The 27,486-nt window shown below is 36.3% G+C and overlaps 1 protein-coding gene across 7 annotated transcripts in view; it reads left to right on the top strand.

Annotated features, from left to right (window-relative positions):
- The window catches only part of KMT2E (lysine methyltransferase 2E (inactive)), a 92,869-nt gene that overhangs the window by 63,044 nt on the left and 2,339 nt on the right, over positions 1-27,486 (top strand). For 6 of the 7 annotated variants that reach the window (XM_020907471.2, XM_020907470.2, XM_020907472.2 and 3 more), the window contains 14 exons: positions 311-420; positions 5,201-5,465; positions 7,004-7,102; positions 16,904-17,068; positions 17,383-17,691; positions 21,188-21,442; positions 21,594-21,738; positions 22,382-22,632; positions 23,026-23,082; positions 23,220-23,783; positions 24,986-25,275; positions 26,144-26,232; positions 26,341-26,466; positions 26,640-26,737. In XM_020907471.2, coding sequence (XP_020763130.2) covers positions 311-420; positions 5,201-5,465; positions 7,004-7,102; positions 16,904-17,068; positions 17,383-17,691; positions 21,188-21,442; positions 21,594-21,738; positions 22,382-22,632; positions 23,026-23,082; positions 23,220-23,783; positions 24,986-25,275; positions 26,144-26,232; positions 26,341-26,466; positions 26,640-26,737 — 2,823 coding nt within the window. The remainder of the gene's footprint in view (positions 1-310; positions 421-5,200; positions 5,466-7,003; positions 7,103-16,903; positions 17,069-17,382; positions 17,692-21,187; positions 21,443-21,593; positions 21,739-22,381; positions 22,633-23,025; positions 23,083-23,219; positions 23,784-24,985; positions 25,276-26,143; positions 26,233-26,340; positions 26,467-26,639; positions 26,738-27,486) is intronic. The other variant, XM_020907473.2, reaches the window with a different exon arrangement.

The raw sequence follows: 27,486 nt of genomic DNA, 5'->3' as shown, positions 1-27,486 counted from the left end.
GATGCCATCAGTTGTAAAACTCTCATTAAGAGATGTTAAAAGGTGAAAAAATGTGCATCATAGAACTGATGAAATAGAGTATTTTCATTTTGATGCTACTAGAGCCTGTATCAAACTTGCATTGATGTATACCTCCTTCCCAGTTGATAATAAATGTACAAGTCTTATAATTAATAGCATATTTTCCATGTTGTGTTTTGAGTTACTTTGAAAAGAATAGTTTTCAAAATTGCAAGATGAGATGCTTCTAAAGGTAGAAGATAATTTATAGAGATACAAAACTCCTTCTGGGTATTCTTTTAACTAACAGGTGAGGCATGAAATTGAAGATGGAACCATACATCTTTACATTTATTCTATACAAAGTATTCCAAAGGGAACTGAAATTACTATTGCCTTTGATTTTGACTATGGGAATTGGTAAGTTCAAGTCTGTTGTTTTGAAATAATTTCTGAATGTCCCTATAAAAATATGGGTATTGTCATTACTTTTATAGCATTTTATTTTTACTTACCATTAGGCAATTTAAAATACTTGGAAACAAACATTTTGGTATTAGCTTCCATTATAGCATGGTTGCTTAACTCTTCTAAGTTTTTCTTATTTATTTACTCTAAAAAATAAAATTTTATTCTAAAATTTATTCTAAATTTTCTTATTTATTGTTGTTATGTGATGCTTATAGTATAATAATTTGTAATCCTAATTCAGCAATACTGACATTGTTTATGTGAGAATTTTTTCCTTTTCTTTCTTGTATTTTAGGTAGGGTGTGCAATTTTAGTCATTCAATTAATTTGGTTAATCAATAGAAATGGATGATTTCACTTTTTCCCCTCAAAAGAAAAGAAAAATTGTGCCAAATTTTCTTTGCAATGTAGATTGAAAGGGTTTGTGGAGATCCTGCAAGGAAACTCTGAGAACTATTGTTCTGAAACACTAGGGGGTAAGAAAAGTTAATTCTGAGTATAAAAACTTCAATTTAAATTTTCAAAAAGCTTACTGTAAAAAATAGTAATACACAGGTCCATGTAGGGAGTTCCCTGGTAACCTAGTGGTTAGGATTCTGGGCTTTAACTGCCATAGCCTGGGTTCAGTCCCTGTTCAGGGAACTGGGATCCTGCAAGCTGTGTGCTCCCCCCAAAAAAGTCCATGTGCCTACTTTCCAAATTAAGAAAACAAACCACTGTCCACTGAAGGCCCTCTGTGTTTAGCAGCCAGATTGCATTTCTCTTCCCTCTTTCACCAGAGATAACTGCCATCTTTAATTTGGTGAATTAATGTTTTTACTGTCTTTAGATATCCCTAAATAGTAACCAGTAATTTTGTATGTTTTAAAAATTTATGTAAGTTACAATCTGTATTATTTGGCATTTATCTTTTCTCGTTCATTACTTTCATGAGACTCAGTTCTTTTGTTATATGTAGCTTTGGTTCATTACTTTGACTGCTGATGTTATTTATCCATTCCACTATTGATGGGCCTTTAGATTTACAAAAAATGCTGCATGTGTACATGTTCTCCCCGTGACAGGCACCTAGAGGTAGAATTGTTAGGTTGTAGAATGTGTCCAAACTCAGTTTTTACCAGATAAGGATGCATGACCAGTTTATATTCCCATAGTTTTACTTCCTTGCAGCACTTCTTTACTGTACAACTTAAAAAATCAAAGTTAATCCATGTAGTATCTTTAAAAGTTTGTGTGGTATCTATTTTACATGGAGACATTTTTAATGCCCATTATGTTTTCTCAATGAAATCTCTCTTTCTTCAGTGTGCATCTCTACTTGATTGTTGGAGTCAGATTTCTCCTGATAACTAAAGTATTTGCTTTTAGGCTCTTTCTTCCCACGGCCCCCCACTCCCCCCCACCCCACCCCACCCCCCCAAGGTGGGAAATTTAGCATAATGGCTCTTTGCTCATTGCTTTGAGAGACTGTTTCCCGTAGTGGGTAAAAACACAAACATTTTATAATATGACTCTCTGGTTTCAAATCCTAGCTCAGTGACTTATATTAGGTATACAACTTTGAACCTGTTTCGTCATCTCTCTACCTCATTACCTCATTATGAGAATAATACCACCTTACAGGAATGTTTAGAAGAATAAGTTAACACACGTAAAAAGTTTCAAACAGTTCCTGGTACAAAATAAGTGCTGAATAAATATTACCTGTTGCCACTGTTACTGTTTGCAGTTCTACTTTCCTAAAATCACAAAAAAAATACCCAGAAAGAGTTAGTTTCTATTAATACCTGATTTGGAGAGTTGAAGGGTAGAGCATAATGTTTGAATTCTATCCTTGATTCATAGAATTAGGCAGTTTTATTTTGTATCTTTCTACCAGTGTTGATCACTGATCAGTGCAAAGAAATAGAGGAGAACAATAGAATGGGAAAGACTAGAGATCTCTTCAAGAAAATTAGAGATACCAAGGGAACATTTCATGCAAAGTTGGGCTCAACAAAGGACAGAAATGGTATGGACCTAACAGAAGCAGAAGATATTAAGAAGAGGTGGCAAGAATACACAGAAGAACTGTACAAAAAAGATCTTCATGACCCGGATAATCACAATGGTGTGATCACTCACCTAGAGCCAGATATCCTCTAATGTGGACTGAAGTGGGCCTTAGGAAGCATCACTGCGAACTAAGCTAGTGTAGGTGATGGAATTCCAGTTGAGCTATTTCAAATCCTAAAAGATGATGCTGTGAAAGTGCTGCACTCAGTATGTCAGCAAATTTGGAAAACTCAGCAGTGGCCACAGGATTGGAAAAGGTCAGTTTTCATTCCAATCCCAAAGACAGGCAATGCCAAAGAATGGTCAAACTACCACACAGTTACACTCATCTCACACGCTAGTAAAGTAACGCTCAAAATTCTCCAAGCCAGGCTTCAACAGTATGTGAACCGTGAACTTCCAGATGTTCAAACTAGTTTTAGAAAAGTCAGAGGAACCAGAGATCAAGTTGCCAACATCCATTGGATAATTGAAAAAGCAAGATAGTTCCAGAAAAACATCTATTTCTGCTTTATTGACTATGCCAAAGTCTTTGACTGTGTGGACCACAATAAACTGTGGAAAATTCTGAAAGAGATGGGATTACCAGACCACCTGAGCTGCCTCTTGAGAAATCTGTGTGCAGGTCAGGAAGCAACAGTTAGAATTGGACATGGAGCAACAGACTGGTTCCAAATAGAGAAAGGAGTGTGTCAAGGCTATATATTGTCACCCTGCTTATTTAACTTATATGCAGAGTATATCATGAGCAACGCTGGGCTGGATGAAGCACAAGCTGGAATCAAGATTGCCGGGAGAAATATCAATAACCTCAGATATGTAGATGACACTACCCTTATGGCAGAAAGTAAAGAAGAACTAAAGAGCCTCTTGATGAGAGTGAAAGAGGAGAGTGAAAAAGTTGGCTCAAAGCTCAGCATTCAAAAAACTTAAGATCATGGCATCTGGTCCCATTACTTCATGGCAGATAGATGGGGAAACTGTGGCAGACTTTATTTTCTTGGGCTCCAAAATCACTGCAGATGGTGGCTGCAGCCATGAAATTAAAAGACACTTAATCCTTGGAAGAAAAGTTATGACCAGCCTCGACAGCATATTATAAAGCAGAGACATTACTTTGCCAACAAAGCTCCCTCTAGTCAGGGCTATGGTTTTTCCAGTAGGCATGTATGGATGTAAGAGTTGGACTATAAAGAAAATGGTTAGTATCGAAAAATTGATGGTTTTGAAATGTGGTGTTGAAGAAGACAATCTTGAGAGTCCCTTGGACTGCAAGGAAATCCAATCAGTCCATCCTAAAGGAAATCAGTCCTGAATATTCATTGGAAGGACTGATGTTGAAGCTGAAACTCCAATAGTTTGGCCACCTGATGCGAAAAGCTGACTCTTTAGAAAAGATCTTGATGCTGGGAAAATTTGAAGGCAGGAGGAGAAGGGGATGACAGAGGATGAGATGATTGGATGGCATCACCGACTTGATGGACATGAGTTTGAGTAAACTCGGGGAATTGGTGGTGGACAGGGAGGCCTGGTGTGCTGCAGTCCATGGGGTTGCAGGGAGTCAGACACAACTGAGCCACTGAACTGAACTGAACCAGTGTTGAACATGAGATGAGCAGGACTATTAGAAACTTGGAAAAATCAATTATTTTATATTTTGCTGCTGCTGCTAAGTTGCCTCAGTTGTGTCCAACTCTGTGCGACCCCATAGATGGCAGCCCACCTAGCTCACCCGTCCCTGGGATTCTCCAAGCAAGAACACTGGAGTGGGTTGCCGTTTCCTTCTCCAATGCATGAAAGTGAAAAGTGAAAGTAAAGTCACGAACAAACATTAAACTATTCAAAACATGCAAAGTGGGAGACTTCTCATTATGTAGCTCCAGTTTCGGCATTCAACCTTTATCCAGGAATAGAACTAATAAATCTTGGTGGTAGACATATAGAAGGCAGAAAGTTAAGAAAATTGAAGAGCTGAAAGTGTGGTCTTTGGACTCAGATACACCTGTATTTGACTGTCTTCCTTACTACTTAATGTATGACTTTGGACAAGATACTAACCCTCTGAGTTTTAATCTCATCTGTAAAATTGGAGTAATGATTATCACTACTGTGAAGATAAGAGAATGAATTATTTTTTCAAGCTTCCATTTATTTGAAAGAGGGAATACGTAAGGGCAAAAGGAATTAAGACTCAGTTTTTTTTTCAAGGTAGCTTTTTAAAGAACTCTGGTTATTGAAATTATTTAAGACAAACTAGTTAAGGTTTGGTATTTATTTACCTAGCATTTTTTAATTTAAGTCACATTTAGAGTATTTATCATATTCTGCATATATATTTTATAACATGCTGAAGTAAACTTTTTTTTTTTGGCCTTGATATAAGCCGTGGTATCATTTTACTTAAAAAGACTCAGTTTTAGCTTACAGTTTTGTTTTGTTTTTTTCCTTCTATAAACCATCACTGGTGATCCTTATGACTGGTTCTTCTAACTTTTATATTGGTTTTATGAGAAAATAAAATTTATTTTGTCATAGTTACCAGGGATGAAAATTAGTGAAAAGGAGTGCTTATGATTAGTAACAGCATAGAGTTTTGTAGAGATATAGCTTAAGATGGATTAGAAAATTTTACAGTTTATGTCTTGAATAAATATTTAAGTGATTTTCTTTCCAGTAAGTACAAGGTGGATTGTGCATGCCTCAAAGAAAATTCAGAGTGCCCCGTTCTGAAACATAGTTCTGAATCCACGGAGAACATCAACAGCGGTTATGAGACCAGAAGGAAGAAAGGCAAAAAAGAAAAGGATATTTCAAAAGAAAAAGACACACAAAATCAGAATATTACTCTGGATTGTGAAGGAACAACGAACAAAATGAAGAGCCCAGAAACTAAACAGAGAAAGCTTTCTCCACTGAGACTATCAGTATCCAATAATCAGGTACTGAATTTTTTTATTTCAGGACTAACTGGGTTTTGTTTTGTTTTGTTTTCCACATTTTAGTTATGTATTTATTTTTATTTTTGCTTGTACTGAGTCTTTGTTGATAAGTGCAGGCTTCTCTCATATTGGGAAGTGGGGGCTACTCTTCATTGTGGTGCATGGGCTTCTCACTGCAGTGGCTTTTCTTGTTGTGGAGCACAGATTCTAGGCAAACAGCCTCAGTAGTTGTGGCTCGTGGGCTCTATAGACACAGACTCCAGTAGTTGTGGTACCTGGGGTTAGTTGCTCCACGGCATGTGGAATCTTCCTGGACCAGGGATCAAACCTGTGTCCCCTGCGTTGGCAGGCAGTTTGTTATCCACTGTACCACTAGGGAAGTCCTCTACTGACTCTTGATGACAGAAATTAACAGAAGAAAATTAATTTGTCATATTTAAAACTTTTTTATGTAAAATAGCTTAAAATTAAGTTCATTCTATTATTTAATGAAGTATACTTATAGAGCACAAATTCTGCTAGAATTTGTACAATATTTGTTAAACTATTAAGGAACAGCTCACACAGCAAATCCTTGTAGAATTGAATATAAGATTTTTCTAAGACTGGGTAATTTAAGCATTTTTTCCAGATGACACTGTTCTTATGTTTATAATAAATGTTCTTACTTATTAAGAACTCTAAAAGTCTTAAGCCATAATGTTTCTTTTAATTTGGGACATGCATGCATGTGTGCTTGCTAAGCCACTTCAGTCATGTCCAACTCTGCGACCCTAGGGACTATAGCCCGCCTAGCTCCTCTGTCCATAGGGTTCTCCAGGCACGAATACTGGAGTGGGTTGCCATTCCCTCTTCCAGGGGATCTTCCTGACCCAGAGATCAAACCCCTGTCTCTTAGGTTTCCTGCATTGGCTAGCAGGACGTAGGTTCTTTATAGCTAGCGCCACATGGGAAGCCCAATATCTGGGACATAATGAAATCAATTCTGTAAGTGTGACATAAGATTTTTGAGAGGAAATTCTCTTAAAAATATGTAAGATAAATTTGGGGAAAGAAAAGAGTTTGGCCTATTCTTCTGCTTCACAAAGTATTTTGTTATATGCCCTCTAAACAAGTGGAAAGACCTTTTAAATGTGAAGATTAAGATTTTATTCATCTCCAGTGTCTTATTTTCATAAGTTTCCCTTAAGTTTTAAATTGAACAGATATTTACCGAGCACGTGGTATTTGTGGGCACTAGGTTTTGTGAAATAATATATATGTTTATGTGTTGGGAAGAATATAAACCTAAGGCTTTGTGGTTTCTATAGATAAAAGAATATTACTGACTAGAATTTTTAAAAACAACATTATTTGATTGAAGGATTTTGAAAAGTTTCCTGAATTAAGAAACCAGTTATAAATTTCTGAAATGAGCTTAAGAACAATTTTTATGTTTAATTAGTTCAGGATTGAAAGTTATTTAAAATACATTGTTCAGTGTGTCTAGTTTGTAGATGGAGGAGTAGATGCTTAAAGCAGTCATTTCCATCTTTCAGGAACCAGATTTTATTGATGATATAGAAGAAAAAACTCCCATCAGCAATGAGGTAGAAATGGAGTCTGAGGAACAAATTGCAGAGAGGAAAAGGAAGATGGTAAGTTGGAAGGCCAGTAGCAGCTTCACGCTGTCACTTGTGTTTAGTGACATTGTTCTTCCCAGAATACTCGTTGCTGCCTTTAGGTGGGTCTTTACCCTGTTCTTTGAAATTAGCAAACAGGATGGTGTCACCGAGCATTTCTGTTTGGCTTTGTCATTACCATTCAAGTAACTTCCACTAATCTTTTGTATTTTTACTGTATGTTCACTAGACAATTTAGAATTTGTAACATTTATGAAATACTTTTAACATTTTTGAAGCAGTGTACTGTTAATAAATTTTAATGCCAGAATTACTGTTCAAAATGTTTTTTATTATTTAAATGTATCTTTTTTTCTTCATAATTTAATGTAAAACAAAAATGGAGTTTAAAAGATTATAAAAAAATAAAAGATTATAAAAGCACTAACATTTATGCAAAAAGATACTGGCAACTGCTATTTCTGTATCTCATACTGCTATCATAAAATAAGGTTTTCATTAAAATAAGTTTGGCATTTATACTCCTTGTACTATTTATTTGCAAATACCTGTATAAAAGTTAGGACAGATATTTTCTTAAAAATCCATGGTATTTTAGCAATTGATATAATGTCTAGGCCAGTTAAGAAAATACTGTGGTATAGTTTGCCTTAAGATTTGAAAATGTCTTTATTTACCAGCTGATGATCGTAGTGTGGGTTTTCCCCACTCCCTTTTTATATACTTCCTCATTCCCTGTTTCAGTGATCTTAATGTTGTTTCCTGGACTCTCAAGTGTCACTGGACTTAGTGGTAGCGTCTTTGGATCTTGGTCGTTTGTAGGCCTGCTTAATGTAACTGTTCTGTTGCCTTGATGGTCATTTCTCTAACACTGATGTATTGTTGATATTCAAAACTGCAAAAGCGATGCCAGACTGTTCCACAGCCTTGGGGTTTCAGAAGCACTGCTCTGATAGGACAAGGGTAGTGTTAGGAATAGGAGAGAAGGAAAACAAAGGAGAAAAAATATTGGTGGTTGCTTATAAAGAAAAAGGAGTTTTACCTCTTACATAGAGAAATTATCTTGACCCTTTTCTAAGATTCAGTTACATCTAATAAATTACTTGTACCTATCCCAAATACCTATGGCCCTTTTTAAACTTGATTTTCAATATTGGCCTGTTTCATTCCACAATTGCCACAGCCTTGTCTTTGCAATAATCCTGGAGAAGCTTTAAGAAGATCACTTTATGCTATGACTGGTTTCTGTTTGAGACATGCATCTGGTAAAAATATGGCTTTAAAGGATATAACAGTGCTTGGGGACTGTGGGGGTGGGGATGGGGGCTGGAGATGGGCAATGGGGAAAAAAAAAGAAACTCAAACCTGGAGATTTGTTATATGACTCTGGGGTTGATTTAAAAATACTTTCTTCTTTTAGTATTGCAGAAGTTAGGGAAACCCATAACATTCTCATTTTTAGATCCCAGTAGAAAATACAAATGCCTTTTATTGAATATGATGGAAGTTTGAATAAGTAGATAAAAATGCGTTCTTGGGAATCCATTTTTGTCCTGATTTTGTCTACTAGTATGCTATATTGACAAATGAATACTTCATGTTTTTGTATCTATTTTAGCATACTCATTTTAATATCAGTATTCTTCATAGGATGAAACAAATGTCAGTATTAGGAATTTGTCTGGCATCTTGAAGGGGTGTGAAATTTTTTTATTGAAGTATAGTTGATGTACAGTGTTAAATAAGCTACAAATGGACAATATAGTGATTCATAATTTTTAAATGTTTAACTCCATTTATAGTTATTACAGGACATTGGCTATATTCCCTGTGTTGTACATTATATCTTTATAGCTTATTTTATACCTAGCAGTTTGTACCTCTTAATCCCCTACCATTATATTTCCCCACCTCCTCCTCTTCTCTCCCCACTGGTAATTACTAGTTTGTTTTTTTATATCTGTGAGTCTGCTTTTTTCTTATATTCACCAGTTGTATTTTTTAGATTCCACATGTAAGTGATAACATAAGAGTATTTGTTTTCCTCTGACTTATTTCACTTAGCATAATATCCTCCAAGTCCATTCATGTTGCTATAAATGGGAAATTTTCATTTTTTATGGGTGAAGAGTATTCCATTGATGTGTGTATGCACGTGCATGTGTGTATCACATCTTTATCCATTTCTCTGTTGATGGACACTTAGGTTGCTTCTGTACCTTGACAATTATAAATAATGCTGCTGTGAACATTGGGATACATGTATATTTTCAAATTAGTGGTTTTGTTTCCTTTTAAATACTGAGAAATGGAATTGCTGGATCATAGTTTCAATTTTTTGAGGAACCTCCATACTGCTTTCCTTGGTGACTGCACCAATTCACATTCCCACCAGCAGTGTATGAGCGTTCCCTTTTGTCATAGGCAACAGTGTGTGACAGTCATGGAGTTCTCCAGGCCAGAATACTGGAGTGGGTGGCCTTTCCCTTCTCCAGGGATCTTCCCAACCCATGGATTGAACCCAGGTCTCTTGTATTGCAGGCAGATTCTTTATCCGCTAAGCCACAAGGGAACCCTGAGAATACTAAAGCCTATCCCTTGTCCAGCGGATCTTCCAGAGTTCCCTTTTGAAATAAGTTATTTTAAAATCCTTGGCTCTGTAACCTGTAGCCTTCAAAGTCACTGTAATGTTGTTTATTGTCATTTCAATATTTGCCTTGATGTTTTAATTATAGAATTTTTGCTATACTCAAATGATGAGAATGCAAAAGCATGCATCTTAAGAATTCATAAGCAGTTGCCATGACCCCCCAAGTATTACTATTTGTAGTATATTCTGAAATATTTTGCTTAGAAAAGTTTAAATGCTAATCAGTCTTTATTAACCTACACACTTCCCTGATAGCTCAGTTGGTAAAGAATCTGCCTACAATGCAGGAGATCCTGGTTCGATTCCTGGGTCTGGAAGATCTGCTGGAAAAGGGATAGGCTACCCACTCCTGTATTCTCAGGCTTCCCTTATGGCTTAGTGGATAAAGAATCTGCCTGCAATACAAGAGACCTGGGTTTGATCCCTGGGTTGGGAAGATCCCCTGGAGAAGGGAAAGGCCACCCACTCCAGTATTCTGGCCTGGAGAATTCCATGGATTGTATAGTCCATGGGGTCCTAAAGAGTAGGACACAACTGAGTGACTTTCACTTTCTTCATAGTCTAGTGTTTGCCTTTTACACTAGGTTATAGGCTAGGTTATCATCAGTAATGAGAAAGATAGGTCAACTCCTGAGAAACTTAGGTCAATCTCATTTAAATTTTCTCCTGGACAGGACAGACTTTAAATCATTATAATAGGAAATACCAGTCCTCATGAGATTGGGGTATAAAGAGAGTCAGACTTTCCTCCCCTTTAAGTACCATGTAATATCCCAATTCAAATATACTTCAGCTTATCCTTTTGTAGTACAGCTTGAACCATATGAAATTTTTGAGGATAGTTTTTACTTACAAAAATGGCAGTTCCATACACAATATTAGTATGTTGGTTAATATTAGTATGTTGTTTGGTCTCCAAAAATAGCACCAGTGTCTTTTATGTATTTTGGTTGCTACTTAAGAGTGGAAGACAATGTCTCTGCCTTCAACGGTTAGAATGCAGCAAGAAGTGTGGTAAAGGAGAGACAAGATTGGTAACTTAACGGCTGGAGGGTTCAGAGGCCATTTCTTGAACTAGGTAGAATTTACAATGGACCTTATGATGTTTAGTAAATAAGTACAGATTAGTTTGTGGCTCAATTGTGTGAAATTGAATGGGTGGTTATTTCTCTAGGGGAAATAGCCTGGAGGTGGTTATATGATAAATCACATTTGGCTGAATTTATAGGCTAGCTTTTTGGGTGAGGTGTGGGGAGGGATATAGGGTAGTAAGATTGGTTGGTTGTAGATCATATGAAATGCTGAATGATTAAGATTTGGAAGAATATTCAAATCATTATGTGGCTAGGATAGGAAGCCATTCTTTTATTAACAGTTTCCTTTTTCCTTCATTATGGTTTGTCCCATCCCCTCCCTTTAAGAATTTACTACCTGCTTACAAAAGCTAACTTGGGGCTAAATGATGTGGAAGTAAACAGATGGTTATTAGACATTTTTTCTTTAGCAAGAGATTCTTCTTTATCAGTGGGCTGAAACTGACTTGGGAGAATCTTACAGTCATCCTAGTTAAGCTGAAATACAGTGGGTTAAAATACAGTAAGTTGTAATTCAGCTGGTTGCTTATACTTACCTGGTTCTAAAACCGAGACTACTGAATAGACTCCCCCAGTTCCTTGGTAGTTGAGGTTAGGTGTGAGGTTAATCTTGTGAGAGGTTAAGTGTATAGAAGGGGGTTTGATATTGGGAAGCTCACCTTATTTTGATGAACTAACAGGTGATAAAAACTATAAAACTTTTGAAAGATTTAAATTAAAAAGGTTTACTTCCCCTCTTCTGCCCCATTTATAATTAAATGAAAATAACTTTCTTTATATATAGTATCTTCTAATATTGTGTTTTCAAAATAATTTTCTACAACCTTATGGAAAGACTGTACCTTGGGAATAGTCTGGGTAATACTTGATGACTCTTTGCGACCCCATGGTTCATAGTCCATGGAATTCTCCAGGCCAGAATACTGGAGTGGGTAGCCATTCCCTTCTCCAGGGGATTTTCCCAACCCAGGAATTGAACTGAGGTCTCCCGCATTGCAGGTCAATTCTTTACCAGCTGAGCCACAAGGGGAGCCCAAGAATACTGGAGTGGGCAGCCTATCCCTTCTCCAGCGGATATTCCCGAACCAGGAATCAAACCGGGGTCTCCTGCATTGCAGGAGGATTCTTTACCAGGGAAGCTGTGATTCCAGTGGTCTTCACACTTAGGAGAGAAATTTGAGACCAAGGGCATGAAAGAATAGTTACCTAGGTGTGAAGTTCTTGAACCTATTAAGCATTTAGGACAATCTAAAATTGTGTATCACTAAAATATAAATTGCATAAGGGCAAGGGTTTGTAATTTTATTCATTGTCACAGCCATAGCTTCTAGGGGATAGAAGATGTCTGGCTTTTGTAAAAGTAGGTGGTCAATCAATGAGCTAAACACTAAATGTGCCTGGCTGCCATTTGAAGAAAGCTACATAGATAGGCCCATGCGTGTGAACCAAGTTAAGCTTCCTTATAGTCCAGGCAGTGCCCTGGAGGTCCTACCAGGATGTAGGATTCCTGTTTTCTCAATATTGATCTTTGACATCAAAAAGTATTCCATGGAATTCTAAGATGTTTTGTGAAAGAGCTTTGTGGCTAGTTGAGTTTAGTAAACAATATACCTTGTCCCCAACTTGGAGATTCCCAGTATACATGGTATGTTTAAATGCTTTTGAGAAATTCTGTTTGTCAGCATTTCCTAAACTTGTATTAATACATCCTTGCAATTTGTTGTGGTGTTGACACCTTTGTCATACCACAAATTTTCATTCCATAGAAAAAACAGACTTAGAAAACACTACTCTGTAGAATCCATGCTCTTACTAATGCCTCCAGGAAGTGACTTGGTTTAGATCACTTTAGAAGCTGTAAAAGGATTTCTAATAATAAATAGTAAAATATAAGCAGGGTAAATCTGCCAGAAAAGTCATCTGACATGTATTGTCCATCTCACTTTTCTCTCCTCACAGCATTAATGCTGATCACTAGTTTTAATTTTCTTACTTTCTCTCATCCGTGTTTAGGAATTATATCTTCAAATATGAGTAATCAATGAATGGGTAACTAATCATAGTATTGAATAGCAAAAAGGAACCTGTTTATTTGTATAGGTTTTCTGTTCAAACAAAATGAGGACATTCAGTTTCAGCTGCCTTAATTAAATCAAGATTTCCAAAATCTTGCTTAAAGATTTCATTACATGCCTTCAAATAATAGTGATATACATGGTTTATATAGTGTACACACAATATAGTGTATATAGTGTGTGTATATATGGTGTGTATATAGTGTATACACAGTACAAAAAATTGGATGTTTGTTATATGCTGAGCACCATCTAAAGTACTGGGTGAACAAAGAAGGCAAGGGTCCTGTTCTGGAGCAGCTTTCATGGAGGATGGGGTATAAGGAAAAACATCAAACAGGAAAACAGCATGATGAGCTTAAATCATGTGGTAGAGAAGAAATGGAGATACTCTTATGGAACAATTTTATTGGTAAGCAATAATCTTACCCATTTTTTAAAAATTAGTTTCTAATTCCTTTTTGAAAGGATAAGGGAAGTTATTTGAATAAAGTGTGAAAGTGTTAGTCATTCAGTTGTGTCCAACTCTTTGCAACCCCATGGACTGGAGCCTGCCATGCTCCTCTGTCCATGGAATTCTCCAGGCAAAAATACTGGTGTGGGCAGCCGTTTCTCCAGAGGCTCTTCCCAGCACAGGGATCAAGCCCAGATCCCCTGCACTGCAGGCAGACTCTGTCTGAGCCACCAGAGAAGCCGCCAGCTGAGGAAGAAGCCTTTTCATTTCTCTGTCAGGCTGGGAGAGTGATTGGGCAGGCTGGCCCTGCTATTTCCCTTGGCTTTAAAAGGCAACTTTGTTGTTTTAAAGAGCTACTTCCTACTTGGTGGCAAGGTAAAAAAAAGAAAAAAGTAAATCACAAGTACCTAAATGTCTTCCATTTTCTGTATCCTTCTTAATTCTTACATCCTACTAGCAAATTTCCTTCCAAAGCTACTGTAAGGCATCTGCAGTGCATAAACTTATTTTCACTCTGCTTCAGATTACCAAATGTCTCTAATTGTAGTGAATTTTAAGTTTACTCAGTTTATATATTTTCACTGTGATATTGTATACAACTTTAATTCATGTTCTTTATTTATGTAATTCTTGAACTATATGGACCTTAGGCTTTCACTATTTGTTGAATAGGGAGCTTAGACAAGAAGATCTCTGTAATCTCTTCCAAGTACAATGTTATGTGATTTCAAATTACATTTGTCTTCCAATGTGTTTACACTGAAGTAAACACTTAAGTGTTTATACTTAGTGAAGCACTAAGTTAGAATAAAAATTCTCACTGAACCCATCCTTAAATGATTAAAACCCTATAAAGGGATATTATTTTTTTTTAAAGGGATATTATTAAACAGACTTTCTTACAAAGTTTTCTGCTGACAAAAACTACTCTTTATGCATTACTGTAAAGTACATAAACTGAGAAATAAGTCATAAAAGCCATCTGTAGATCTCATCAGAGATCTCTCATAGTTTACTTTAGCACCTAACCCTCCAGCAATAATAACTGTGTCAGTTCAACCCTGTGTGATTCTGATTCTATATCAGGGTCTAACAATTGCCAAGAACACAGAGAATAAAAATGACTTTTTGAGGTCTCAGCAGTCACTGGCTTGGAAAGAGTCTGGATAATTTAACAAGCACATCCTAGTGGTAGACTTACATGACTAGTATTACCTAAACTACATCAAGCCCTGATGTTAGGGTCTATATAAACAGTCTGCTGGGGCTAATTAAGACTACTAATTTCTAGTCCCCTGCACAATCATCTTATAATATCTCAAGTTACATATAAAACTTTATTATTCAGTTAGATCCATAAAGTGGGTGGTAAATTTTCAGTCATTAGATATTGTATATCTGGTTGTGTGTGTCAAAGAATGTATTAGATTCTTGAATATACAAGCTGAATGATATGTGGAGTTTAAAAGTAGATTAGTAACTAATTTTTTTTCATATAATCAAAGGTATGTTTACATTTTCTAACGTGTGTTTTTTAAGACGAAACTAGGTTAAAGCTGTTAGGATACCTGTTTAGTGCTTTCAGTTAGTAGTTGTAGTAATTGTAGGAAGAGTTATGCTTTTTATGTAGTATGTCACTGGTTGGTAATTGGAAAGAAGAGCAAATCAGAAGCCAGGAAACTTGGATAACAATTATGGTTCTGCCTTTTAGAGATTCACTTAATATTCATGGGCTTTGGTTTCTTCAGCAGTGTAGGACTGATAATTTTTAAGATCCTGACTAGCTCAAAAGGATTGAGTCACCTTTAAATAAAGGATTTCGCTTTACTGTCAGTTATATTTTTTTCAATTTTTAAATGAATGAACTTTGTCTTTACACCAAATAATTTTCTCTCTTACTCTAAAACAAGTGAATGATGGATTATGTCAAAGACACTTCTTTTTGCATAAATTCATATTTATCTTAGAAAACCTTGAATAATTGTGGATTAGAAAATACCTTTTTTGGGTGCCTGGCTTGTGGGTAAATTGTTTTACACATAAAATGATTCTTGCTAAGACTAGTCTGTTTCTTTTGGAAAGGTATACTTTTCTCAGATTTATTTTTAAATTTATAAGCACAATAATGAACCCCGTCTCTTTCTACCCACCCCCATCAACAGGTGAAGCAGTTATGAAAATCACATTTTTTAGTTACTCCAGACTTCTAAATTTAGGGTTTTAGAAAAGTCCTAATATATGGAGAAAGGATTTTTATAGAGAGCCATAGATGAATGGTGGTTGAGTAAAGTGAGTTATAAGACTGGAGAGACATGAATTAGCTGAAGAACGCAGCTTTAAAACTTCCAGTAAAAATAATCTTTTGCTTGTGTTCTTTATTTTAATGTCTTATTAATCATCTCAGACCAAGAAAGCTAAAGATGCAGATATCTGTCCATGAACAAGTAACCTTACCTCTTTGGATCTCAGTTTCCTTACCTGTAAAAGAGGGTGAAGACAGCGCATTTGTAAGACCAACACGTCTGCAGTATGGTAGTTTGTTTTACCGTCTGAGCTGCCAGAGAAGCCCTTAACTAACTAGAAAGTTCTCAGAGGGGTTTGTTTATAGATTTCCCTTATCTAGTGTAACAAAGCAAAAAAAAAATACAGGAAAGAGTTAATAGTTTCCTTCGTGTGGGTATTTTGATGCTTGAATATCTGCTAATTACTCGAACTCTAAAGCTCCAATGTTGAGATGATCATGCAGCCAGATCTTGAGTTACTGATCTTTCCCACATCAGTGATGACAAAGGAAGAAAGACAAGTGGATCTGAATCTCAGGACCTGGTTTTCTTCATTTGGAGAACTGGGCAGTTGATGGACCTGCTTCTTGTTTCTAGCTGAAACCAGCAGCATTTACCAGGCCCACTGGCCAGGGCTCTGGGTCTTGCGTTTAATGTTCTCTCTCCAAAGAGAACTGATGCTCAAAGGAGTTTGTGCTGTTCCTTAGTCTGCCTTGGGAAGAGCAGAAGGTAGAGGAATGCCTCATAGGAATTATAATGGAAGACAAGAGAACTGAAGTAGAAATAATAAATAGCACTTATGGAAGGCGTACCATTTTTCAAGTAAGGTTGGAAAACTTCATAGAGACTTTGTATTTGAACTCATTAACAATTCAGTGAAGTACTGTTACCCACCCAGGGTTATTATGTTGCTTGGGGTCATGGATAGAGTCATGATTTTAACCCCAGTCTTCACCCCACAATATCCTGCTATGACATATCAATATATTCACTTCTTAAATTTATATGAATTTAACTCTTTCAACATATCACCTTATGAATTTTGCTCTTCATGAAATACATTTGTAATGACAGCGTTTACCAAGATGTTTGGAATTATCAGAAATGAATATAAATCTTTTTTTATCCCTTATTTATCATCAGTTGAAGTGTTTTGCTAAACACCATCATAGGAATTTTTTTTAATTTGCTATGAATATTTGGATTTTGAATTTTCTTCAGAGCAATATTTATTATGTCTCTTAAAATTTAAATTTCACAGACAAGAGAAGAAAGGAAAATGGAAGCAATTCTGCAAGCTTTTGCCAGACTTGAAAAAAGAGAGAAGAGAAGAGAACAAGCTTTGGAAAGAATCAGCACAGCCAAAACGGAAGTTAAAACTGAATGTAAAGACACACAGACTGTCAGTGATGCCGAAGTTATTCAGGTATTGCTTCTCAGGGCTACTTTTATTTTCACACTTAACCACTTTGTAATAGAATCTTCACAATTACATCTCTAAAGAATTTTTGATGTGATATTAGCCTTTCAACAGCATTTTTCAAATCCTTTGAGAACTTAGACTTCAGATATGAGACTTGCTTCATTTTTGAGTAAGGAAATTTTTATGTCAATTTACAGAATTCATAAAGAAATTTGAGGAAGTTAGCTTCTGAGACAGATTGTGATACCATTAGAGTTCAACTACTGTCTTATATAAACATGTTGTTCAAAGTTACATTCTTTTGTATTTTGAATTAGGAACAAGCAAAAGAAGAAACTGCTAGCAAGCCAACCCCAGCCAAAGTAAATAGAACTAAACAGAGAAAAAGTTTTTCTCGGAGTAGAACTCACATTGGACAGCAGCGTCGGAGACACAGGACTGTCAGTATGTGTTCGGATATCCAGCCGTCTTCTCCTGACATAGAAGTTAGCTCACAACAAAACGATGTGGAAAATACTGTAGTTGCAATAGAACCAGAAACTGAAACTGCACTAACAGAAATAGTTACTGAAAATGAAGTTCCAGTACTTAATAAATGTCCAACAAAGTACCCTAAAACAAAGAAGGTATGATTCTAAATGAATGTAAGAACTGTTGTCTAACAAGTGTCTCATGATGTTAAATATATTCATGTTTTAGGAATTAAGACTATAACATTTCATAAGGAAGAGTGATAGAGTCAGTTTTTTTTTTTAAGTCATAGTTTTTATACTTCTAAACATTTTAAAGAGAATTGTAAAAATATAAAATATTTGATATATCAAGACTTCCTTTTAGTATTGCAATTATGATTTCTAATGATTTCCTTTTGCCTACTCTATGTACTTAAACTATATTTCTCAGGAACGGCTGGTTTGAGACATTATCTTTTCTTTATATATATAATATATATATAAATTTTGTGGTATATAGGTAGTTACAAGAATTAAATGTTAAGAAATTGATTTCCATAGAATGTACTAAGGATTTGAAAATGTATGAAGGGTAGTTTTAGTTTTGTTGGAATATAGTTGATTTACAGTGCTGTGTTAGTTTCAGATGAATAGCAAAGTGATTCAGTTGTAGATACATTCATTCAAGATTCTTTTCTCATATAGAGTATCACAGAATATTGAGTTTCCTGTGCCATACTGTAGGTCCTTGTTGGTTGTCTGTTTTATATACAGACAGACAATCTGTATACACAGACACATTAGTGTGTGTGTTCATCCCAGCTCCGGATTTATGCCCCCCACCACTGGGTTAGATGGTAAGGGATCTGCCTGCAATGCAGGAGGCCTGGGTCAGGAAGATCCCTTGGAGAAGGAAATGGCAACCCAATCCATTCTTCTTGCCTGGGAAATCCCTTGGGCAGAGGAGCCTGGCAGGCTGCAGTCCATGGGGTTGCAGAGTTGGACACGACTGAGGAACTAACACCTCCTCCCCATCCACGTTTCCCCTTAAGTAACCATTGTTTGTTTTCAATTCAGTACCTGTAAATCTGTTTTGTAAATAAGTTCATTTGTTTTTTTAAACTAGATTCCACATGAGTCTCATCACGTGATAGTTGTCTCTCTGTGACTGACTTCACTTAGTATGATAATCTCTAGATCCATCCATGTTGCTGTAGGCATTATTTCATTCTTTTTTTATGGCTGAGTAAATACTTCATCATGTTTGTGTACACACATCTTTAACCATTCAATGGACATGAGGTTGCTTCTATGTCTTGGCTGTTGTAAATGGTGCCGCTATGAACACTGGGGGTACATGTATCCTTTCTGATTAGTTTTCTGCAGTTATATGCTCAGGAGTGGGATTGCAGGGTCATATGGTCGCTCTGTTTTTAGGTTTTTAAGGAATCTCCATAGTGATTGTACCAATTTACATTCTCATCAACTGTGTAGGAGGATTCCAGGAAGGGTAGTTTTACATCAACTTATTAATAAAAATCTTTCAAAAACTAATTTCAAAAACTACTGTCAGTTTTAATAAAGCAATTGAGGGAAACAGTTTACTGAGATCAACCACCTTGAGCTTTATAGTAACCTCAGAAATAACACACCACCATTATGAAGCTTTGTTTTACTCCCATTCTGGTATAGTGGATTGGAGCAGAATACCAAAGTGATAATCCTTAGACTCTTTGGGGAGTGGGGTAGCTCATAAATGAATCCTTGTTATATTGTTTACAACAAAGTAGTTCAAAACCAAATTTATCTCCTTTTTGTTCTTACCAAATTCAGTATAGTTTGTAGGTACTATGAAACCATGAGAAGTAATTTAGTAAAAACCTAGTTTGAATCTGCAAGTATATTGTAATGGCTGGATGGAGGTAAGAGCTAAAATTACAGCTCTAATTTGAAGTCTGTGCTCACGTTTTTGCACTCTGGATCCTGAACAAGCAAGCTAGTACTTGCTTTTGAAAATGACCATTATTTTTGCCCACTTTGGAAGGACAAAAAGTAACCGTAAATTTTCTTTATAATTTGGATTAGTGAGAAAGAAAACAGATTCATGTTTAAAAGAAAAGCTATCTTTGGGAATCCTCTAGCAGTTCTGAGCTCTCACTGCTGAGGACCCAGGTTCAGTCCCTAGTCATAAGCCATGTGGTGCAGGAAAAAAAAAAAAAATTTCTTGATGATACATTATGACTTAAACCCTGCCCTTTAATTACTAAACTATTGTGGGGCTACAGACTTAATCTCCTGGTCTGAGATACAGGTTCCTATATCCTGATACTGTTAAAAAAAAAACAAAAAACAGCTTTCCCCCACAGGTTTCGCTTACGATATATACTGTTATTTTAAACAACATACTGTTTGACAAGAATACCAAATGATCCTGAATTCCCATAATGTAAAAGCGTCCTTCATTTAGGACACAGCACTTACTCTGTGCCAGGTACTGTAAGAAGAGCTTTGGTTATTTAACTCTTTTAATAATAACCCTACTTGTAGAGCTAGTTTCTATTATAACCCTTCTTTTATAGGCCAGGATTAAGATGGAGAAAAGTTACATAACTTGTTGGAGGTCATGGTGTAAGTGGCAGTCTGGTTGCAGAATCCCAAGTGCTTTAGCACTGCCGTTCTTTTTCTTTTTCGCCCACACTTAAGTCTTGCTGTTATTAATCTCTGTTCAGTGTTACCCTGATTTAGCACTGCATTCTATTGCCTGTCCTAGAAAGGAAGTTTAAATACATGGAAAAAGACAGGGAAAGAAAAGATGCCAAAATGCTTATCTGGATTATTTCTGGAAGTCAGGATGTGGGTAGTTATTTAATGTGTGTGTTTCTGTACGTGTGAGAATGTATGTTTAAATACATATACACCTGTTTTTTCTACATATATTTTTAGTATAAATGGTATTTATAGAAAATAACTAGATAGAAAAGATAAAAATGCCCACACAGCAAAGAAAATGTGCTTGTGCTGACAAATTGTAATCCTTATTTTCATGACCATTACACCAGAACTTTACTAACTAGTTTTTTTTTGTTTTTTAAAGAAAAAGGTGAGGATATTCAGATATATTCATGTAGCCAGTAAAGACTGAATTATTATGTACAATGTAGATCCAAAATCCCCAACAGAATTAAAAAAAGGAATATGTGAATTTTCAAAGCATGGGAACTTACAAGATTTCAAACCCCATAAATCAACAGTGATTGTCAATGCAACAGCTTTAAAGGAAAAATCATATGCACTGGCCTCACCTAGAGATTCTGATGAGTAGCCAGGGTAAAAGAGCACTGCCTCATGTCTGACAGACATTTTCCACATAATACAGAAGCGGTAACAAACCTAACTTTAGAATTTGTGTTTTTAAGGTGGTATTTAGGTGTCCTAGATTTTTACTATTTTATAAAAATATTTATACAAGTATTACTGTGTAAAAAATTTTAGTAATAAGAGTGGATAACCAAGGAAATGCAGAATAACATATTGACTTTTTGAACATAGAATATGAGTGATTTAAATTAATTGTTTTAGATAATGTCAGTTTTCAACTTGCTGTTCAAATACTCTATAGGAGAAGCTGTATAATTACATATATAGTGATCCAAATTTTGTTTCTGTCTAGCACTTGGTCAATGAATGGTTAAGTGAGAAGAATGAGAAGACAGGAAAACCTTCAGACAGCCTTTCAGAGAGGCCTCTCCGCATAACTACAGATCCTGAAGTGCTAGCTACACAGCTCAATTCTTTACCAGGTCTCACTTACAGTCCGCATGTATACTCTACTCCTAAGCACTATATTAGGTTCACTTCACCATTCCTTTCAGAAAAAAGGAGAAGAAAAGAACCTCCTGAAAACATATCTGGCTCATGCAAAAAGGTAAACTTTGTTTTGGATGTGAAAATCTAGTTTGAGCCAATGCCATTCTCATTCCATACTACCATTCTTGGTAGTGAAATACTTTTGGAATTGGCTGTACCATTATAGCTGCAAACTGACTTCTGTTCACTTATTGTTTTGTGTATTTCAGCGGTGGTTGAAACAAGCTCTGGAAGAGGAAAACTCAGCAATTTTACATAGATTTAATTCACCCTGTCAAGAAAGATCCAGAAGTCCTACAGTCAATGGTGAAAATAGAAGCCCACTACTACTAAATGATAGCTGTTCCCTTCCAGGTAGAACTTCTTTTCAGTGTTGTTTTAGTGTGGAGAATGTAACAGGACATATATAGCATATACATATATATAAATAAAACATATGCATATTTACTCTAATTACTATATACCTTACAAAAAGCAGCACAGATTCTTTACCATCTGAGCTACCAAGGAAGCCCAAAAGTAGCGCATTGTTGTGTGTGTGTGTGTGTGTGTGTGTATATTTTTTTTCCCCCTCTTTTCTGCCTCCAACGTTTTGGATGAAGATAGATATAGACATGAAAACTAGAATTTGCAGTACCATGTATGTTGAGGCTTATGGTTGAATTTTGGGACTAGTTAGCCATCTGTTTTTCAGATTCAAAAGGACTCTTAGAAATCAGTTAAATTAACAGCTGTACTTCCAAGATTTTTTTGCAACCTCTAGCTCTGTAAGCCTTCTGGCAAGGTAATGCTTGGTACTGCTGAAATTGGGGGGAGGAGAATGGGGGTGGGGAGAGATTGCTTCATGTTAGTATTATCTTTGAAAACCTTCAAATTTAGTTTTGGGGTGAAAAATCATCATAATGATGATTGTCAATGTTTTGTGCTTTCCCAGAATGCATTACAGATTGTAGCAAATGTCAGCAATATAATTTATAATTTATTATTTTACCAACAGATTTAACTACACCACTGAAAAAACGAAGACTTTATCAGTTGCTAGATTCTGCTTACTCAGAAACCTCCACACCTACTCCTTCACCATATGCTACACCAACTCACACAGATATTACTCCTACAGACCCATCATTTTCCACTCCTCCACGGATAAAGTCAGATGATGAAGCTTGTAGAAATGGTTATAAGCCCATATATTCACCAGTTACCCCAGTAACTCCTGGCACACCAGGAAATACCATGCACTTTGAGGTGAGAAACTTACATGGCAAAAACAAAAGCCCTTGGGGATGGGGTTTCTTTAATAGCTTTTCTCCCCTTTTAATAAATAGTGTAACCTTTAATAATAGTTTTTAAGGAACTAAGTGAAAACTTTTGAACTTCCATTTATGTGAATTTAAACTTAACTTTTTTTATTCAAATGAACATAACTTTCATTTTATTGATCTACAGAAGTCAGACTAAATGACTATATCAAACTGACTTCAAAGCCAACTATAAGGACAGTGGAAATAGAAAAGAAAGTTTAAAACCAAAGTGTTTCTCGTAACAGTTTGAGTAGTAGTTTCTTGTAAGTTTCATTTCTGTAAATATGGATTTAGTTATATATTTTAATTTTCAATTCTGCTTTTGTCTTTTATGTAGAATATTTCTTCCCCAGAAAGTTCTCCAGAAATTAAGAGACGCACTTATAGTCAAGAGGTAAGGAGATGTTAAGAAAGATTTAATTGGTGGCTTTTTCTTAGTATCATTATTTTGCTTAAATTATTGGTAGTTTTAATGTAAGTAGCTTCCAAATGTGGTTATTTTTGTAATTTTTTTTTTAATTCTGTCAACAGGGATATGACAGATCGTCAACCATGTTAACATTGGGGCCTTTTAGAAATTCTAATTTAACGGAACTGGGTCTGCAAGAAATAAAGACTATTGGCTATGGCAGCCCTAGGAGTAGGACTGAAATCAACAGGCAGTGCCCTGGAGAAAAGGAACCGGTGTCAGATCTTCAACTGGGACTCGATACAGTCGAGCAGACTGCCTTACATAAAACCATGGAAACAAGTACACATGACAGGACTGATTCTAACAGCCAACTGGAATCTGCTCACTCGGGTCGGGGCCCACTGTATTCTTCCTGGGTAAAGAGTCCTGAGAGAACAGGCGTTAACTTCTCAGTAAACTCCAACTTGAGGGACCTGACACCCTCACATCAGTTGGAGGTTGGAGGCGGCTTCCGAATAAGTGAGTCAAAGTGCCTGATGCAGGATGATACTAGAGGCATGTTTATGGAAACACCTGTGTTTTGTACTTCAGAAGATGGGCTTGTATCTGGTTTCGGACGGACTGTTAATGACAATTTGATCGACGGAAGTTGCACACCCCAGAATCCACCACAAAAGAAAAAGGTTACAAATTTAACAATTTATAGTCCTTTTAATAGTGTTTTATTCATACTACTACTGAGGGTAATTAGTAGTTATTATGTAAGGCATTCATACTTTACTCATATTAAATTATTGATGTGTACATTTTTAAACCTTTTGTCAGTGCTCCGTTGACTAGATACTGTTTGCAGAGAACTAAATTATTACAAGGACCATGGTTTCAGAGATCAAAAACTCAAGGTGATTACTTCACTTTGAGTAACTTTTAAAGATAACCACTTCCCAACCAAAGAAATGGAACTGAGTACTATGTCATCTTGGTGGTTTTGTCGCTAAGTCATGTCCGACTCTTGCGACCCCATGGACTGTAGCCTGCCAGGCTCCTCCGTCCATGGGATTCTCCAGGCAAGAATATTGGAGTGGGTTGCTGTTTCCTTCTCCAGGGGATCTTCCTGACCCAGGGATTGAACCCTGGTCTCCTGCACTGCAGGCAGATTATTTTATTTGTCTTATTTTACATAGAACATGAGGCCCTAAATGGAAGAAATGGCCTCTTTCCTCATCAGTAATACCTGTAGTATTTTTAAGCCATGGATATAAAAGTATTTTGAAAAGTATTGTACTAATAGATTATTTAAATAGTTCCCTGTCCCTGATTTACCACCATTATTTGGTTGGCAGACATACTGAAACAATAAGAATGCCTTATTTCAGAGCAGTGGGAGAAGCTATAACACGTATTTATTTGTTAATAGGCTTATTGCTTTTCAAGTCAAAGAATTTTAGTGATGTGTGCTTTTAATTTTTATAACAGAGTCCAGTTGGCAACTTTGTGGGAAGCAATATAGTATAGTGGAAAGAGCACGGGCTTTCAAGTAAGACCTAGGTTCGAATCCCGGCTCCAACACTCACCAGCTGTGTGACCTTGAGTGAGTGAGTTACTCAATTTCCTCATCTGTAAAATGGGGATGATAATATACCTATTTCATAGGGTTGTTGTGAGGCTTAAATGACATAATGTATGTAAAATCATCTAAATACAATGCCTGGCATAAAGTAGGCATTTGCTAATTGTTTATTATTGTTATTTGTTCGGAATCAAATTATTTTACATAATTTTCCTAATGTAAATATAATAATTCTCTTTAGAAAAAAGAATAGATTGTTTCTAATACTTAAAACAAGAATAAAAGATGTGCTTTTCCTTATCTTTCTTGCTTAAGGTTTCCCTATTAGAATATCGGAAAAGACAACGTGAAGCTAGGAAAAGTGGCTCTAAGACAGAACACTTTGCCCTGGTTAGTGTATCACCTCACACAAGTGGAAACTTGAGCAGCAACAGTGGTGATGGGTGTGCCCACAGGAGTGAAAATGGGGAGCAGGTAGAAAGTACTGCTAGCCTACCTTTACCAACACCAGCTACAGTTTATCATGCTACTTCGGAAGAAACCAGCAATAACGGTACTGTTAAGGAAGCGTCTGCCAGTGAAAAGAATGAACCAGAAGTTCAATGGTAAGCTGCCTGTTTGGAAAAAAAAAAAAACAACACAGACCTCATTGGTAACTTTAGAACTACAAACAAACAGTATACCTTCTTATGAAAGTAGTCTTTGTTATTTTAGCTCCCAGTCAGTATTTTGGCTCATTTTGAATGGAGCTATACCTGTAAAGATTTGAACTATCTTATCCTGCAAAACAACAGATTTTTTGTTAATCAGTTACTCCCTGTTTGTTGTTGTTCTCCTAAGGCTAAGCAGACAGTGGTTTGTAATATTAATTTTGACAGATCCGTTTTGCTGAGAGATAAGGTTTTAAACCAAGATATTTATTTGCCTGTGTCGTTAAAGGTCCATTGTAGCTACTCCTTGATAATTTTCACGTTTTTCAAACAAATACTCCTTTCCAAAGAACCTTTATCATAGCATCTCACAATTTGTTTACCACCCATATCATTACCTTGAAACAACCATGTCTAGTGTTTCTTCAAAAAATAGAAGCAGCTGGCTAGTGAGGGTCTTGGCAAAGGGCAGGAGGCCATGTGCATTTTACATCTTGGTCCTCTTAGCTTCCTGCTAGCCTTCTAATCCAGACACAAGGTAAATTAAGGGGTATATTTGGTCCCTTTGGTAACTTGAAGTGATGGTCTGAATGTTAACATGCTACCCTTCAACAACTCCCTCTTCACCAAGAACTTGCTTAAGACAAAGGAATGGAGTCTGCTTGAGTTCTTCATTTGGGTACTATTTTCAAAACTTAACACCAAAGTATTTTCCTTAACTGCCAAAGCCTTTATACCTGGGAGGATATGTTGACCATCAAGTGGCAAAAAATGACCTAGCCAGCAATAACTTTTAAACTGATGATATAACTTGATTTTAAAGGACGGCCTCAACTTCAGTAGAGCAAGTGAGAGAGAGGAGTTATCAGAGAGCTTTGCTTCTCAGCGATCACCGAAAAGACAAAGACAGTGGTAAGTGAGCTTGTTCTTTTGCCAAAAAGTGGAGTCAGCTAATCACCCTGCACCCCGTCCTCTGCATTCCTAACGTTCTCTTCGGGTCTGCTTCTGCTTCATCTCTAGGGGCAGAGTCACCATGTGTCCCATGTTCACCGAGTCATGTTCCGTCTTCTCCTTCATCTCATTCAAATCACATTCCCCAGTTGCAACCCAAGGGCCCAGTCCCTTCTTTCAGTGAGCTTACGGAAGGTCAGTAAGCAGATGACCTGTCAAGGTGGTGGTTTTAAATACCTTTTAAAAGCATAAAGGAGAGAGCCTTTCTAGACGTTGGTTTGAATTAATAGAATGTACATTGAAGTATTAGTAAAAGGAAATATTTATCATGTAATTTTACATTTTCTGTGATTCCTTATGCTTTACAGATCCTGATCCTGAAAATCTAGAACCCACAACTACAAATGAATGCCCATCCCCAGATACTTCCCAAAATACTTGTAAAAGTCCTTCAAAAATGAGCAAGGTAATAACATTGACCTTTGAATGTGAAAGTTCCACTTCTGAAAAGTGGATGGTAAAGCACACCTGGTGTACCCAAGTATCAGTTTGTGATTTCTGGACATTTTTCCTGTTAAAGTTCCAACGTGGTAAACACTTCAGCTGCTTATGTTTTGCTTCAGCAGTTTCACCCCTTCCTTATGCTTGTGTCTAGGAAATTTAGAGTATGTTCATGAAATATTTGACCAGTCAGTTAATTCTCTAAAAACAAAAGGTCAGATGACATTCATTTCAAAGAAATGCTACCTCTGTCCTAGATCATGAATACATGATAACCTAATGGGGCAATATCTTTGGAAACTGATAACAAGACAATCTGATCTTTTTCCTTAAAGAATATCATTATAATCCAAGTATGAGAGTATGTGAATATATCTGTATTGAACAATGAAAAGGTATTAAGAATGAAAACAGTTGGGGGTGGGGGGAAGTTTATCAACCCCAAGCAGATTTGTCATTAGGTTGAGTATAGAAATTTAAATTACAGAATTGAAATTTGCCTCAAGTGTTTAAGGTGCTTAGGGGAAAAAAATGGAGATTAATTTCCTTAATTTGTGTTCAATGAAAATTTGGGGAATTCAGTTGAAGGTTATTATCAGAACTTGTTGAACTACTTAAAAAACTGGCTTTTTAATATCCATAACCTCTGTGGTTGTCTTCAGACCTATCCTATTCCCTGCCCCTTTTAAAATGAATGATATAAACATTCATTAT

This window comes from Odocoileus virginianus, chromosome 1, assembly GCF_023699985.2.
Source record: "Odocoileus virginianus isolate 20LAN1187 ecotype Illinois chromosome 1, Ovbor_1.2, whole genome shotgun sequence".
Lineage (NCBI taxonomy): Eukaryota > Metazoa > Chordata > Mammalia > Artiodactyla > Cervidae > Odocoileus > Odocoileus virginianus.
Note: the sequence above shows the minus strand (reverse complement) of the source record. Positions and strands in the feature narration are given on the sequence as shown.